The following is a 15,144-nucleotide window of genomic DNA, read 5'->3' on the forward strand; positions in this document are numbered from 1 at the left end:
CGGCCTAGCGTAGAACGCCTCGACAGCCTGACTGCAGCTGGCACCACCTTCCTCACCGCTCACCGCTCGCTCCCCCACCTCCCCTCATCGCAACACCGCTCTCCCGCCTCGCACAGCGCCGCGATGGCCTCATTCTTCACTTCGCTGACCGGCAGTGCGGTCGAGGTGGACGTGCGGCTGGCAGACGAGGACGACCGGCAGTCTGTCGAGGTGAAGACGGATCAGGGTGCAAAGGGCAGCAAAGGTGATGCGCTCGCTGGGAGGGAACGGTGTCCGGTCTATCTGGATGGCGAGAGTGTCAAAGGGCAGGTGCGTCTACGACTCGCTCTCCTGCGGGACCACTCGCCCGCCTGGACTCGCTCGAGGTGGGGCGGCAGACTCGAGACGAGCTGACAGGACATTGCGGCTGTGCGCGCAATGTTGCAGGTCCTCGTGCGGGTAAAGGACAGGAAGGGCGTCAAGCATGACGGCATCAAGGTCGAGTTTGTCGGGAGCATCGGTACGTGGACGAGATTCCCCTTCGGTTCTTACCACCCTGCGCGACAGGAGTGCTTGCAGACTGATGCGTGGCTTTTCCCCATCCATGCAGAACTCTTCTACGACCGCGGCAACCACTACGAGTTCCTCTCCCTTGTCCAGGAGCTCGCGAACCCTGGCGAGATGCGGACAGCGCAGGCGTTCGACTTCGAGTTCAAGAACGTCGAGAAGCAGTACGAGAGCTATCACGGCATCAACGTCAAGCTGAGGTGCGTCCATTGCTTTCGTTGCGCCGAGATGCGGGCAGATCTGCCGGCCTTCACAAGGCGTGGCCGTCTCTTGAGTGGACGCAACAGTGACTGACCCATTGCGGACGTGTACAGATACTTCATCCGCGTCACCGTCTCGCGAAGAATGGCCGACGTCGTGCGAGAGAAGGAGATCTGGGTGCACTCGTACCGCATGCCGCCCGACATTGTCAACTCGATCAAGATGGAGGTCGGCATCGAGGATTGCCTGCACATCGAGTTCGAGTACAACAAGGCCAAGTGAGTGGGCTGCACCGGTACTTTCCTAGCGGCGGGCTGCGGTTTCAGCTGTTGGATGGCCGGCTGACCTCCTCCCTGCAGATACCACCTCAAGGACGTGATCATTGGGAAGATCTACTTCCTGCTTGTGCGGATCAAGATCAAGCACATGGAGCTGAGCATTATCCGACGAGAGACGACGGGAGCAGGTGCGTTCCAGCCTCTCTAGCCTCGCTTCACGGCTGGCTGACAATCGCGCTTCCCTTGCAGCGCCCAATCAGTACAACGAGAGCGAGACGATCACCAAGTTTGAGATCATGGACGGCGCTCCCGTGCGAGGTGCGTCCCGAAACCATTCATCCCGTTCTCACAGATGACTGACGGGCTCGTCTCTACTTGACAGGCGAGACGATCCCGATTCGACTGTTCCTCGGCGGCTTCGAGCTCACTCCGACCTTCCGCGACGTCAACAAGAAGTTCTCTACGCGGTACTACCTCAACCTGGTCTTGATCGACGAGGAGAACCGGCGGTACTTCAAGTGCGTCCTCTTGATCCCCCTTATCCTCCTTCTCGCTCTGACGCGGCTTAAGCGCAGACAACAAGAGATCACGCTGTACCGCAACCGGGAAGGCATCGAAGGCCTCCCTCCCGCCGCCCCTCCCGCTCAAGCGCATGCCGATTTTGCCCAAGTCGCCGCCGCTTCTCCGTCCGCCTCCCAAGCCGCTCTTCCGCCTCGTCCGTCACAACAGCCGTTCGAGCAGTACCAGCCGCGACAGCCCGAGTCGCCCGCGTTGCCGCCCCCTCCAGCGGGCGAGGAGGTGCAGACGGAGGCGTAGGAGCGTTCGAAGGATCCCTTTCATCTGTTGTAAATCGCTTACTCTCACAGTCTGCGTCCGCTGCCGAGCTCGCAAGCCTCAAGCGATGACTGAAAGGAACAACGGTACTACGATTGATTCGAAGACTTCAACACCCTTTGAACAGTTACTCCTACTTCTCCTCTCCGGCGCGTCAAGCGTACAAACACCCTGCTCACGCCCTTGTACCCAGCTTCGCCCGCAACGACTGCTCAATCTGGTCTGCCCGTCTCAAGCGCGCTTCCAGGTCGCCCAACTCTGCTCGTTGCTGCTCGACGTGCCGCCGCCTGTCCGCAGCGCACGAGCAACGAGTCAGCAAACCCACTTCACCAAAAAGAAAGCTGAAAGAGAATTCTGAAGGGGCGCAGCGAACCTACTTCTCCTGAACGCTCTGTTCCTTGACCTTGACGATGTCATCCGGGTTGTGCGTCGCCTTCGTCGGGACACTGTGCGACGGGTCCGAAGTGTGCGTCGCAGCAACCTGCTTAGCCTGCGCACCACGGACGAGTGACCTTCAGCCTCGGTATCTTTGCGAGGTGGGGCCCTCGACGAGAGAAGTCGTTGAGAGACTGGGCGACGCACGTGCTCGACTTGCTCGTGTGCGTGCTCAGCTTTCGAGTGGAGGAGGGCGTCGTGGCGCTTGGAAGCCGCGGCGAGGTCTTCGTCGACCGAGTGACTGGTGTGGTGAGGCGTGCAAGCGATGAGCGAGGGTCAGCGCGCCTTGCTCACTCAGCGCAGGCACAGTAACGCCCTGCGAGGCGCCCATCGAGCCCGCGAGCGAGAGCAACGAACGCACGGGTGGTGAAAGCGCTCCGTCTCCTCTTCCAGGCGCTGGCGAATGTGAGGCGGCATGTCGGCCTCGGCGAGGGGCTGAGTAGCGTCGTGGGACTGAACCATAGTGTGCAAGCGTGTGCAGTCAAGCGAGATGTGGACGTGAGGAAGAGAGGAAGCAGGGCGGAGAAGGTGGAAGCTGCGGAGAGGACAGGGGCACCCTTCAGTTGCGTCGCTGCCTAGGACAGCAATTCAACGTCGTACAGCGTTCATAGCGCATGCACTGGAGTGACACGTTTTCAGCGGTCCCTGCAGGAGCGGGAGAGAAGGAAAGGACCTCCTGCACCAACGGAAAACCCCTCAGCTCGTCTTCTTGCCCGCAAGGCAGAATGCCAGGGTCGACCGTCAGCAAAGCCGCCTGTCATCGTGGAGGACGAGAGCTGAAAGGGTTGGAGCGACGTGATGGAGCGAGGAGCAGGATGAGCGGTTGCAGGTGCAAGAGGAGGAGTCCTCAGAGCAGCAAGCCTCGACACGGCGACGATCAGCGCGGCAGAACCGATTTTACGACTGCCCCCGCGCGTAGTTCGAGCCTGTGGCCTTGGTGTTGGCGGTGGTCTACGCATCTCGAAAGTCAAGAAGGAGCGGAGGGAGGAGGCGAGTCTTCGCACGTAGGGGGATGCCACAGCCGCAGCGTCCTTTGGATCGTGCGAAGAACCCGTCCACCCATCGATAGTCGCCCCGCGGCAGAGGGAAGCGAGAGAGGGATTGTACTGATGAGGATCGCAGCACAGGACACAGGCAATTCCGGTTGGATGCGCCAGCATTGACGGCTTCAAATACGTCCTGGATAGCAGCAGCAAAGCAGCGTAGGCCTCCAAGCGGTTTGTGAGCGGGTGGTTCACCTCCAACCTCCGACCGCGAGCAGTTCCGCCTTGTCCACACCCGCTCACCTCGCCGAGTGAGGCTTTGACGAGCTCCGCCTGTTCAAGGAGCGCTTAGATATCCGGTCTCGCAAGCGGCGGCCGCCCCACGCCCTCGCCGCCGAGCTGCTCCCGCACCATGGCGACCGTTACCATCTCCTCGCTCTCGTCGTACAGCTCATACCGAGACTCGCGCTCGCCCCTCCCGATTGAAGTCCAACACGCCAACCTCGCCGTCTCCTCCACCGTCTACGTCGGGAACCTTTCGTGCGTCTCCTTACTGCTCTCCCGACTCGCTTTCCCCGCTGATTTAACACGACGGCTCGCAGGTTCTACACGACCGAGGAGCAGATTTACGAGTTGTTCAGTAGGGTCGGAGAGGTGAAGCGTATCATCATGGGGTTGGACCGGCATCAGAAGACTCCTTGCGGGTTCTGCTTCGTCGAGTGAGTCGGCGCTCCGCAAGTCTTCGCCGATTCGCGGCACATGTCGCCCACATAACGGCGATTATGTACGTGGAGGCGCACCCTGACATACCCAACTCGCATAGGTTCTTCCACCACTCTCACGCCGTTGCCTCTCTCCGCTACATCTCCGGCACAAAGCTCGACGAGCGCATCATCCGCGCAGACCTCGACCCAGGATACACCGAGAACCGGCAGTATGGGCGCGGAAGGTCGGGAGGGCAGGTGCGGGATGAGTACCGCGAGGACTGGGACCGTACGCTCGCAGTTCCCTTCTCCGCCTGAAGGGGTTTGCTGATCTTTCGTGGTCTGCAGCCGGACGTGGCGGATGGGGACATCTCAAGAACCGCGAGGAGGTCGAGGCGCAGCGAAGGCGCGAAGTCGAGGAGACGTACCGGGACGACCACGATGCGGGAGGTGCGGGTCGGGACGTACCGACAGGCGCTGGAGACCCGGACGAGGTGCGCTAGGGCTTCCACAGCCTAAGCACAGCTGTCTTTCGCTGGCGACTTATGCTGACGTTGTCTCGCTTGCACAGAACCCTCGTTTCCGCGAAGAAAAGGACGAGTAAGCGCTACGGCGCATCGCATGCTTCCTCTCCATTTCCCAGTACTTGTTGTAACAGGGTTCCCATCCATGGCTGCGCGAGGGAGAAGTGGAGTACTCCCGAGTTTCGGTCCGGCACGCTACTCATCTTCGTCGTCCGAAGCCGGCGCAATCCGCCGCTTCTTGTAGATCTTGCTCTGCTGCTCGACAACTGCCTCCGCCTTACCGCCGTTCGTCCCGACCTTGACCTCATGCTTCTCCTCAACCACGATTAGCTCGTCGTCCACCTCGACCGTCTCCTTGACCCGCTTCTCCTCCTTCTTCACAAAGAAACCCGCCAAGCTGCCCTGCCTTTTCTCAACTTTTGCGGTCTTCGCGCCCTCGCCAGCCTTCGCCTTGCCCTTCGCTTTCGCGCCATTCTTACTCGCCAGTCCCTTCGCCTGCAACTGCCTCTCCTCCCAAACTTTCCCGACCGCGCCTCCGACGTTCTCGCCCTCCACATCCGCCGCATCAACCCACTTCCCTCGGCCCGGCAGAGACTGCACCAGATCGTCCTTCTTCGCCGGCGAGGCGGGCGAGGCCTTCCGCAGCGAGGGAAACGAGGGTGAGGAGATGACGAGGCGTTCGCTGTGATAGGTGCGGTTCATGTGCGAGTAGACGTGCGTAACGGGCGGGAGAGTTGAGCGGGACATGATGCGCAAGTCGGAGGAATCGGCGTCTTCAGGCGAGGAAGGGGAGAAGGTCGTGGAGGAGGAGATATCGAGCAGGGTGTGCAGGAGCTTGTCGAGATACTTAGAGCGAGCTTTTGGTGTCGAGGGAGCAGTCGAAGCGGGCAAGTCGACGGCGGGAAACTCATACAGCCCGGCAAGGAGGCCTGCGCCGCAAAGTCAGCTCGGATTCTCTCATCCGGCGAGAACCCACGGAGACGCACCCTTCTCCGGCCGCTTGATCAACAAAACCTTCCTGCCCTCGTCGCTCTTCTCATCCGTCCCGCTCGGCACCCACTCGAGCACGCAAACAGCCGTCTCCTCGTCCCGCTTCTTCGTCTTCTCCTTCGCCATTGGGTAGACTTCGACGCCATGGCGACGCGCTTCGGAGGCTTCTTCGTACGGTAGAGGAGCGCAGAGGGTGCAGAGATCCTCGATGTCGGGAGCAGCGGCAGCGGAACCGTCCGCGGCGGGTCGGTGCGCGACGTAGCGGGCCTACGGAGTCCGTTGATCAGCACTTCCGGTCGAATAGAGCGACAAAAATCATCGCGTACTTCCGCGTAAGCGAGACACTCGTCGTTGAGCGGGCATTCAGCGCAATTCGGGTTCTTCGGCGTGCAAACCGTCGCGCCGAGTTCCATCAAAGCCTGGTTCCATGCTCCCGGCTTATTCAGCCCGCCAACATCGAGCGTCGAGCGGTCGTCGCCGTCCGAAGAGGCCTTCTTCTTCTTCGGCTGCGGCGGGACGAGGACGTCTGCGAGTGCCCAGATGTAGGAAGTCGTCGCCTTCGCTGCCGCAGGAGCGTGGAAGGCGGTGAGGCGTGAGAGAACGCGAGTGACGTTGCCGTCAACCATGGGAGAGCGTTGCGCGAAGGCGATAGACGAGATGGAGCCGGCGGAGTAAGGTCCGCTGCGTTCAGCGACACGAAGCGTGAGCCCTTACTGACCGAGAAGTCAGAGCAGCGCTCGCTCCCAAAGCTAGCGACGCACATTCCATCGATGTCAAGCAGTCCTTCCGCCGTCTCTGGCAAGATGCCGTCGTGCTTCTCCATGACCGTCTTCGCTCCGTCAAGCCTGGGGATCTCGGATTCAGTCGAGCTCAGCGAGAGATGCGAGGACTGCACTCACAGCCTCTTGGCGCGGGAGTAATAGCCCAAACCCTTCCAGACCTCGTTGACCTCCTCGATATCAGCCTTTGCCAGCGCCTTGACCGTCGGAAACTTCTCCATCCACTTCTTCCAGTACGGGATTACGGTCGCGACTTGCGTCTGCTGAAGCATGATCTCGGAGACCCAGACCTGCGTGCGAGGGCACGTCAGAACCGCTTCAGTCTGGACGAGGAGGAGGAACAGGACACACCTCGTAGCCTCTCTGCGTCCGGTCCTTCTGCGACAGCGTCTTTGGGTCGACCTCCTTCCTCCACGGCATCCCACGCTTCTCCTTCACGCCGTCGAACCATGCAAGGAGCTTCTTCTGGACGACGGCTGCCTCAATCGCGGAGTCGAGGGCAGGCGGCAGTTTCGGCTCGCTCGAGTCCTTCTTGCGCTTCTTGGTTGGTGGCTCCGAGCTCGGGGAGGCAATCGGGTAGTACGGCGAGGTCAGGAAGGCGTGGTAGCTGGCAGGGTGCGGACGTTCGATGAGGGAAGCGGGGTCGAGGACGGAGGGAATGAGCGAGGCGCAGGGGTGCGTAGCATTCGGCACAGGCAGCGGTGGACGCGCAATAGCAGCAGACTTCTTCTTCGGCGGCATTGCGCAGCGAGAGAGCGAGGAAAGGTGAAACGAAGAGGACGAGGAGGATTCGCGTTTCAACGTGAGCATCGTGTGGATGGACAGGAGGAAGCGAGTTCTACGCGAGGGCAGGCTGTCTTCAGGCTGCGCAGACGGGCGGCATCGAGCCTTGAGGGCGGACCGTAGGCGGAGAGTGTCATGGGAGACGACGGGCCTTTCGCGAGACTCCTGTCTCAAGGCCGTTGTGGTCGCCCCATCCGCATGTTGTGCGCAGCAGCGGTCTTGAGGCCGTTGGCGAAGTTCAGCGCGGCCTTGTAAGCCTGTGAGGCGCCCAGGCAGGCGCGTTGCAGTCTGGAGAGCTCAGTAAAGCCTGCGCGACGAGAGCCTCGTTAGTTTGCCCTTCATGGCAGGGTGAGCATCGTACACGCACCTCTTGCTCAGATGTAGCCAAGCGTCTCGTCAATGATGCGCTGCATCCGTCCCTTGTCCAGCTCGGGATAGTCGGGCGCGGAAATCTCGCTCTGCTGTTCCGCTTGAGAAGCGAGCTGCTGCAAGGTCGCAGAAAGATCTCTGCGCCCGTGTGCGGAGGACTCAGCCTCCACATGACTTGCGACTGCGCGAGATCATGGCGCTGTGTAGCTTGCGACGCACTCTGGTCTTCGGCACACGACCGCCCAGCCCTTCTTCTCCATCTCGTCCGCCAAGTCCGATTGATGCGAGTCCATGAGAGTCGAGTTGGGGACTAGGACGAGCTGCCGGCGAGTCGCATTCGGTTGTGAAGAGGGTAGAGACGAGTCGAGGGGACGGAGGAAAGAGAGGATGGAGCCAGCGCCTGCGACAGTTGCGACACGAACAGCGCTCAGCTCGGCATCAGTATGAAGACTGAACGCAGCGCTGAGCGTGCCTCGACGCACCTGCGTGGCTCACGACGAGATCCGTCCTCCCCGCCCTCTCCTCCAAGTCTCCCAAGAACCGCACAACCTCGACCTGCAAACCCTGCTGCGTCGTACGTGTTCCCTCTTTCCATCCAGCTGGCAACGTGCTGTTCCCAACCTGTGCGAGGACGTGCTGGATGCCGAGAGAGGCGAGCGATGAGAGCGAGGTAGAGTCGAAGGAGCTGGCGACGAGGGCGTCGAAGCGGGTGCTGCCGACTGTCAGGACGCAGGTAGAGGGCATTCAAGCAGCTTGAGGTAGTCAGTTGGGCGCCGAGCTGAGGATGGAGTGAGTAGTCGAAGGAAAAGAGCAAGTCCTCGCTGAAGGACCGGTACGAACTCTCGCAGAGGCGCAGCTAAGGGCGTGTAATGCGCTCAAATTGACGATAGAAGGCCGGCAATGCAGTAGGAAAAGATGCAGGGAAGAGTACAACAGGACAGGACGGCTCTGGACAACAAGAAGTACCCACTCATGCTTCTCCTGCCTCCGTCTTGGCTCGTGCAGCCTCTTCCGCCCTCTTCTTCCGCCGTTCTTCCGCTGCAGCTTTGAGCTGCGCGACGCGGTCGTCGTCGTTCCGCTTCGCAACCTTCTGCACCTTCTGCTCGAGCTGTTCCTCCGCCTCTCGCTTGCGCTTCTCCTCGAGCGCAAGCATCTGCCGCTCGATCTCGCGAGACATGCGCTCCCGAGACTGTCGAGCTCGTTCGGCAGCCGACATCCCCGGGTGGAGGAGCGAGTCCTTGCTGTCGTCGTCGTCCCTCTTCGGCGGTGGTCGAGCCGAGATAGGAACCGCAAAGCCCGCCGTCGCCGCAGCTGTGGGCTTGACGATATTCAGTCCGCCGGACATAAGTTGCCGGCGATCGACAATCTCGCCCTCGTCGTTGATCTCGACCTTCTTGCCCGTCTTCGCTTCGTACTCGGCTGCGATCTGCGCGTCGGTCTTTTCCTGCTCTGTCGGGAGTTGTGCGCCGAGAGGGACCTTCTTGGCGTTCGAGGCAGTAGCGGCGACGGCGGCTGCGTGTGCGGCTTCGGTCGAGTCGAGGTAGGATTTGAGGAATGTCGAGATGCCGCCTGGTCCCTTCTTCTTCGCCTCCGCTTCTGCAGACACCGCCGGATTCAAGGAAAGTCAGCGCATGAGAGCACATGAACTGATTCAAGCGAGGTCGCGGACGCACCCTCACGCTTCTTCTCTTCCTCCTCCACCTTCCGCAACTCCTCCTGCTGCTTGAGATACGACGGCGTCACGAACTGGTCCTTGTCCGCAAACTCGTCTCCTTCCCGTTCTCGCTCCTTCTGGATCATCTTGTCTTCTGCCCGCAAGCGGTCCTGTTTCCGCAACTCGGCCGTCTCGAGGAGGCGGTTGATGTACTTGGGCTGCGCGCGGCGAGCGATAGCAGGTCAGCGGGAGAATATGGTCAGAGAGCACACACGGACGCACCTTCCTATCGCTCGACTCCTTCTTCCGCTCCTCCTTGGCAACCCGCTCCGCCGCCTTCATATTGTCGTACACCTCGTCGTACTCGAAAACGCTCGGATCCAACTCGACCTCCTCCTGCTGCTTCTTCTTCTGCGCTTTGGTCAGCGAGGCAGTCGACACGCCAGGTCGCTGCTTCGACCTGGAGGTGTCGGTGCCGGGAGGAGGGGTCGGCGCCTCGTCGTCGTCGTCTGCGCCGCCGAAGATGGGCTTGGCTGTGGCGGGTTTCTTGGGCGGTTGTCGTGGCAGCTGAGTCTTGTTCAGCCCGAACGAGAGCTTGGGAGGACCCGACATGGTCGCTCGAGTGAGTCGCGAGAGGGAGAGAACCAACTCTCGCTGCGACAGCTCACCCTACAGGCTCAGGAGGGCTGACGAGCGCTGGACTGTGTTGTTGGACTGCTTAACTACCGCTCTGTATCGCCCTCGCCAGCTCCCACCGCTCCATCTCGTCACATTCTCTCCCCGGCCATCCTCATCAGCCGGCAACCGACGACTTCGCCCGTCGCACTCGTACGGGACAGCAACGGGCCGAGTGACAGCAGGGAGCATCACCAGTGACCTCGCGTACCTCAACCGCCTACGAAAGTCTCGCCTCAATTCGTCCTCCGGCTGTTCTCCTCGACCCTCCCCACATCTCCTCTTCAAAGTCTCTCCCCAGCCTCAGTACACGTTCTTCCGCCCGCTTGCCACACCCACAGCCTCATCTGACACGAGTCCCCGCAGCCCTCCGCACACACCGCCGACCATGTCCTCCCCTCGACCCGCACCCATGACAACGTCGACAGACGAGCTAGGCGCCTACAGCGAAGGCGAGCTCCTCGACGACGCCATGTCCGAATCGCTCTCGGCCATCGAACCGTTGTCGCCCAAGTCGCTCAAGGCGATATCCAACTTGGCGCGGTACAAGCCGCCGCCGGATCCTTGTGAGCAGGCTCGTTCAGCTGAAGCCAGCCTCGCGCGCTGACTTCCGTCATATGTGCAGATCCGTTCCCTGAAGGTCGCTCTGCCGTCCTCGTCTGCCTCTTCGGATCACGCTCGGGGGACAACCTGAACGTCTTGCTGTCGACGCGCAGTCAGACCCTGCGGACATACGTGCGTACTGGCTCCTTCTGCTCGTTCCATCTTCTCTGTAGCTGACGACTCATTCCCGGACTTGCAGCCCGGCCAAGGTGCGCGCGAGTAGCGAACGGCCGACTTGGGCGCGGAACTGACTGGGTTTTGACAACAGTCGCTTTGCCCGGCGGGAAGATGGACGATACAGGTACGCAGTCACGCTCTACTTACCAGCCATATCGGCGCTGATCGGCTTTGATGCAGACATCAACCTTGAAGCGACCGCTCGACGAGAAGGTGAGCGCGCAGGTGTTCTCCTGGTCCTGCTCAAGCATGTCACGCTGTTCAAGGCCTCAGAGCTCACCCATGCGATCTCGCAGCTTTCGAAGAAGTAGGCCTGCCGATAGATACGACTCGGATACGATACCTCACGTCGCTGCGGCCTTTCCTCGCCCGGTCAATGATGCTTGTCACGCCCGTCGTCTGCTTTGTTCTGGATTACTCACTGAAGGTGCCTTTTGACCGCCATCGCGCCGCCATGCTAATGCTGACGCCTCGCCACGCAGCCCGAACTGAACCCCTCCGAAGTCTCCGACCTCTTCTCCTTCCCTCTCGAAGCATTCCTCACCGCCAACCCCTCCCATCGCGTCTTCCACCACCCGCACCCCGACTCCGTCCTCGAAGGCAAGACGCCCTACCACACCGTCGAAGACTACCCCTGGTTCGACGGGCGGAAACACCGCTTTCATGCGTTCGAGGCGCATCCGCAACCTATTGTTGGGCTGACGGCGGAGATTCTGATACATGTCGCAATGCTCGCTTAGTGAGTCCGCCCTTTTCCCCTCGCCAACTCATAACAGCTGCTCATGAGACGCTCGCGCCTTCGCAGCAACCGCTCGCCCGACTTCCTTCTCCGCGCGCCCGACGAGATGTCCCAACGCGACCTCATCCGACGAGCGATGAAAGAACCAAAGTTTCACGAGTTCCGCAGGAAGTGGAGGGAGAAGAGGCCGGTCATGGAGAGGGAGGGGAAGTTGTGAGGCGGGAGAAGGACATCGTATTGGCTTCGGTAGTCGTGCAACGACTGTTGGTATACTTTTGGGCCTTCTTAACAAGCCGTGCACGACATCGTCCGCTTGACCTCGAGACCGCTCTTCGCCTTGAACCGCTCGCTCCTGCTTGACGTCCTGCTTCGGCTCGCTTTGTCTAACGCTCGCCAATCATGGCAGTGCTCGGAGAAGCCACTCGTACGTCTCGCCCATCCCACGAACGCCCTCTCGCCCTTGCTGACCTTCCGCATGCACGCACCCTCTTCATCGCTCAACTCGTCGTCGCAGCGGTTCCGGCGGAGCTACAGCGGGCGGTAGAGCAGTTGGAAGAGCTTTCGGACCGATTGGAACTTCGGGCGGCGGATTGGAGCGGCGTGAGTTTGGCGGGACGGCAGATCGCGAACAGTCTGCGAAGCGGTGCGTTCGCCCAACATGCACGCTTGTAGGAGGAGGCTGACAAGCCACTTCGCTCTTTGCATGCAGAGGGGCTGCGGACGACTCTCGGCCGGACCTCGCTGCTGTCGTCAAGCGGACGACTCCTCGACAACCTCGCTGGAGAAGAAGGGGAGGAGCAGGACAGTCGGCAGGAGCGGCTAGCGGCGCAGACAGAGCTTGCGAGGGTCGTAGGGAATATGTGCTTCGAGCATGGTGCGTGCTTCCGCGCTTCTGTCCGTTGTCGCTGCTCACGCTTTCGAAGCAGATCCGAATCGCCAGCAAACGCTCGACGCCGGCATCCTTCGATACCTCGCCCGTCTCCTCTCCATCTTGCTCGGCGTCTCGGACGACTCGGCAACGCATGAAGGCGCGGCGAAGGTATTGTCGCTGAAGGAGCTGACTTTCGTGCGAGCGGCGACCGGGGCTATGCTGAACTCTTCCCTGAAGTTCGGTGCGTTCTATTCGCTCTCTTCGAAGTCTGGTATGTTGACACCCCAACGGCGATGCAGACCCGGTACGACGAGAGTTGACGCGGCGAGAATACCTCGTCCCCCTCCTCGCGATAATCAACTCTCGAACGGTCGGCAAGGCGACTGCGCCAGTCTACACGACCGGCAGCTGGGCTGTAGAGTCGGCGGACTCGCAGCGGGAGCAGCGACTGCAGATTGGGTCGATGGCAGCGGGCTGGGCGGCGAATGTCCTGGAGGACGTCCTCGTCGAAGGCGAGTCTCCCACAAAAGATACGTGCTTCGACCAGCTAACGCATCTAGCGCAGACAAGTCCGACTTTCCCGTCGACTTGGGCGTTCCCGCACTTGCCTCTGTAATCCTCGCTTCTGCCTCTTCCCCTTCTACTCCCTCCTCCGTCCTCGTCCCGTCTGACGATGCAGCCGACTACCTCGACACGGACATCGAGCTTCTCACCATCTCGGCTAGTCTGCTCGAGGGGGTCGTGCAGAACTCGGACGCCGCAAAATCAGCCATCGCCTTCTCCACCTTCGACCCTTCCCTCCCTTATCCTCAGCGAACGCTTCTCCACCACCTCATTGACTTCATCAAAACCGCTCGGCCGCCTCCGTACTGGTCTTCCGTCTCGGATGACCCGGCGCGAACAGAAAAGGCGTTCTCGACGATCAAGGCTGCCGTCGTTCGAGCGGTTGTCGAGGCGCCGAACTCGGATGAGGTGATGGAACGGTTGTGGGAGGACACTAAGAATGGGAAGGACGCTGCGACGGGTGGAAAGAGCTGGCTGGTCGAGGAGTTGGTTCGATGGCTTGAAGAGGCGGAGGAGGGAAGGGAGGACATGCTCGTCTGCGCATCGCACATGCTCGCGGGACTCGGACGAAGAGGTACGTGGTCCGAGAAGCTTTGTGGGGCCAGTGAAGCTTATGCAAGTGCTGACACCCTCCTTTGATTGCGCCTCCGCACAGACGAACACACCCTCTCGCTTGCGCGCGACTATCAGCTCGCCTCTCCTCTCGCTCGGATCGTTCGTGACCGAGTCAGCGGAGCAGTCGGCAAGACTGGGCGGCCAGGCGAGACGACCCAGGTCTTGTTTGGCGTCGTCAGCTTGTTGCGGCACTTGGCGATACCAGGTGCGCCCTTCTCGCCCAAGTGCAGCTGGATTTTGCTGACCTTGGCTGCAATTTGCAGCGGCGAACCGACAAGTCATTGGCGAGACGGGCGTCGTGCCCTTCGTCTCGCAGCTCTTGCGGAAGGAGCTCGATGTCGTCCAGCCGCTTCAGCTTGCGACTGTCGGCCTACTGAAGCAACTTGCGTCCGGCGATGGTGCGTGGCCTTAACTGGTCGCACATGCTGTGCCTGACTAACTCGCGCCTCCGCCAGTCTCGAACGCGCTCGTTATGCTCGACCAGGACACCGCGACCGACCCTTCCTCCGCCAACACCGCTACCTCGACTCTCGACCTCCTCCTGTCCCTCTCGGCACGCGTAGATGACCTTCGCTTCCGCTCTGAGACAACGCGGGTCGTCGCCAACCTCGTCCGCACCCTCTTCGCCGCTGCTTCCGACAACGCTGCGGCAGAACAAGTCGAAGTCGGTCGGCAGAAGCTTACGAGCAGAGAAGTGCCGGGTGTGCTGGCAGGGATGGTGAGCACGAGCGAGAGGTACCCGGTTCTGGTGAATGAGGGAGTTGTCGGGTTGACGTTGCTGGCGGGCAGTGGTGAGGAGGGCGGTGCGTCTCGTATCTCTTCGCTTCGTTGCTACATCATCTCGCTGCTCGTGTCGACGTATACTGACGAGCTACGGGATGCGCAGCCGCCCTCGTACTCGACGCGCTCCTCGCCTCGCCCACTCAGCCCGCTACTCAGCCATCCTCCGGCGATTCCGACCCCTCCTCTGCCATGTCCGCCCTCACGACCACCGCGTCTGCACCTCCTCCACCCGCCACCACCACACCTTCCTCCGCCGCATTTCTGCTCGCGACCTGGCTCTCCTCCGCCCCGTCCTCTTCACCCATATCTCCCATCCGACCCGAGATGCTCGCGAACGTCGCTTCGCTTGTCTTTGCCGTCTTGCATGGCACAGCTGGTCCGGAGGAGAAGGAAACGAAAAGGAGCGAGTTGCGAAGGGTTGTCGAGGAACCGTTGAGAATTGCGGCGGGTGTGCTGACTGAGGGAGCGGTTGGTGAGGCGCTCAAGAGGGCGTTGGATCTTGTTGAGCAGGATGAGCAGGCGTAGACTCGGGTTTCGCTGGAACACTGTCCGTCCTTTCCTTCGACCCTTCCAGACTCAGAACGTCGCCATTTGTCTCAGACCCTCGCCCTCAGAGCTAGCAGTGACGGACCCGTCGAAGAGGATCGCTCCCGTCCTCGAGCAAGACCGCTCCAACGATATCCGTGAAGGAGCGCACCTGGAGTGCAATTCTACCGCCAGCGGATGGTCTGTAGTGACCTTGCTCGACGCTTAACCCCTCGCAAGAGCTGACCAGCGTTGTCGCTGCGTTGACAGGCTCACCTTCATCACCGTCCCGCTCCTCGACTTCCCCCGCATCCTCTCTCTCGTCTTTGGACTGCGGTCGCTTGATCGTCCTACGAACGCAAGGAACGTACTTCGCTTGCTGTTCGCCATGTCGTCGAGCGAGGCCGTCCGCACGAAAGCGTTCTTGGGAAGGCCCTCGCGCTCTCCGTCTCACTCGCACACGGAGATGATAGGCGAGGAACTGACTTGTTTGCGAGGGGGTTGCGAGGAGG

At 61.1% G+C, this 15,144-nt stretch overlaps 8 protein-coding genes across 8 annotated transcripts; 4 read left to right on the plus strand and 4 right to left on the minus strand.

The window, feature by feature from the left end:
- Positions 1-123: 123 nt before the first annotated feature.
- Positions 124-1,841, plus strand: RHTO_06369 (vacuolar protein sorting 26; the record flags this gene model as incomplete). The annotated part of the gene is made up of 8 exons (XM_016420030.1): positions 124-309; positions 427-499; positions 590-746; positions 861-1,025; positions 1,107-1,213; positions 1,275-1,343; positions 1,408-1,543; positions 1,601-1,841. 8 exons carry the CDS (start codon positions 124-126, stop codon positions 1,839-1,841), a joined length of 1,134 nt encoding a protein of 377 aa, XP_016275484.1.
- A 193-nt stretch (positions 1,842-2,034) lies between these two features.
- Positions 2,035-2,711, minus strand: RHTO_06370 (uncharacterized protein; the record flags this gene model as incomplete). The annotated part of the gene is made up of 4 exons (XM_016420031.1): positions 2,035-2,146; positions 2,237-2,349; positions 2,442-2,535; positions 2,656-2,711. The coding sequence occupies 4 exons, from the start codon at positions 2,709-2,711 to the stop codon at positions 2,035-2,037; spliced, it is 375 nt and encodes a 124-aa protein (XP_016275485.1).
- Positions 2,712-3,689: 978 nt separating this feature from the next.
- Positions 3,690-4,585, plus strand: RHTO_06371 (nuclear cap-binding protein subunit 2; the record flags this gene model as incomplete). Its single annotated transcript, XM_016420032.1, has 5 exons — positions 3,690-3,817; positions 3,880-3,996; positions 4,101-4,270; positions 4,330-4,475; positions 4,553-4,585. The coding sequence occupies 5 exons, from the start codon at positions 3,690-3,692 to the stop codon at positions 4,583-4,585; spliced, it is 594 nt and encodes a 197-aa protein (XP_016275486.1).
- Positions 4,586-4,700: 115 nt separating this feature from the next.
- RHTO_06372 (A/G-specific adenine glycosylase) lies at positions 4,701-7,015 on the minus strand (the record flags this gene model as incomplete). Its single annotated transcript, XM_016420033.1, has 6 exons — positions 4,701-5,434; positions 5,492-5,762; positions 5,822-6,176; positions 6,257-6,340; positions 6,395-6,564; positions 6,626-7,015. 6 exons carry the CDS (start codon positions 7,013-7,015, stop codon positions 4,701-4,703), a joined length of 2,004 nt encoding a protein of 667 aa, XP_016275487.1.
- Positions 7,016-7,431: 416 nt separating this feature from the next.
- RHTO_06373 (glycosyltransferase family 1 protein) lies at positions 7,432-8,170 on the minus strand (the record flags this gene model as incomplete). The annotated part of the gene is made up of 3 exons (XM_016420034.1): positions 7,432-7,564; positions 7,646-7,826; positions 7,909-8,170. The coding sequence occupies 3 exons, from the start codon at positions 8,168-8,170 to the stop codon at positions 7,432-7,434; spliced, it is 576 nt and encodes a 191-aa protein (XP_016275488.1).
- A 226-nt stretch (positions 8,171-8,396) lies between these two features.
- RHTO_06374 (coiled-coil domain-containing protein 55) lies at positions 8,397-9,692 on the minus strand (the record flags this gene model as incomplete). Its single annotated transcript, XM_016420035.1, has 3 exons — positions 8,397-9,022; positions 9,100-9,298; positions 9,363-9,692. 3 exons carry the CDS (start codon positions 9,690-9,692, stop codon positions 8,397-8,399), a joined length of 1,155 nt encoding a protein of 384 aa, XP_016275489.1.
- A 451-nt stretch (positions 9,693-10,143) lies between these two features.
- Positions 10,144-11,491, plus strand: RHTO_06375 (UDIX hydrolase domain containing protein; the record flags this gene model as incomplete). Its single annotated transcript, XM_016420036.1, has 8 exons — positions 10,144-10,321; positions 10,381-10,490; positions 10,558-10,567; positions 10,627-10,659; positions 10,716-10,748; positions 10,832-10,962; positions 11,018-11,274; positions 11,341-11,491. The coding sequence occupies 8 exons, from the start codon at positions 10,144-10,146 to the stop codon at positions 11,489-11,491; spliced, it is 903 nt and encodes a 300-aa protein (XP_016275490.1).
- A 182-nt stretch (positions 11,492-11,673) lies between these two features.
- On the plus strand, positions 11,674-14,632 carry RHTO_06376 (GTP binding protein; the record flags this gene model as incomplete). The annotated part of the gene is made up of 10 exons (XM_016420037.1): positions 11,674-11,698; positions 11,789-11,917; positions 11,984-12,148; positions 12,201-12,386; positions 12,445-12,650; positions 12,716-13,283; positions 13,365-13,529; positions 13,588-13,722; positions 13,780-14,127; positions 14,211-14,632. 10 exons carry the CDS (start codon positions 11,674-11,676, stop codon positions 14,630-14,632), a joined length of 2,349 nt encoding a protein of 782 aa, XP_016275491.1.
- Positions 14,633-15,144: the final 512 nt, after the last annotated feature.

This window comes from Rhodotorula toruloides (assembly GCF_000320785.1).
Source record: "Rhodotorula toruloides NP11 unplaced genomic scaffold Scaffold4, whole genome shotgun sequence".
NCBI lineage: Eukaryota > Fungi > Basidiomycota > Microbotryomycetes > Sporidiobolales > Sporidiobolaceae > Rhodotorula > Rhodotorula toruloides.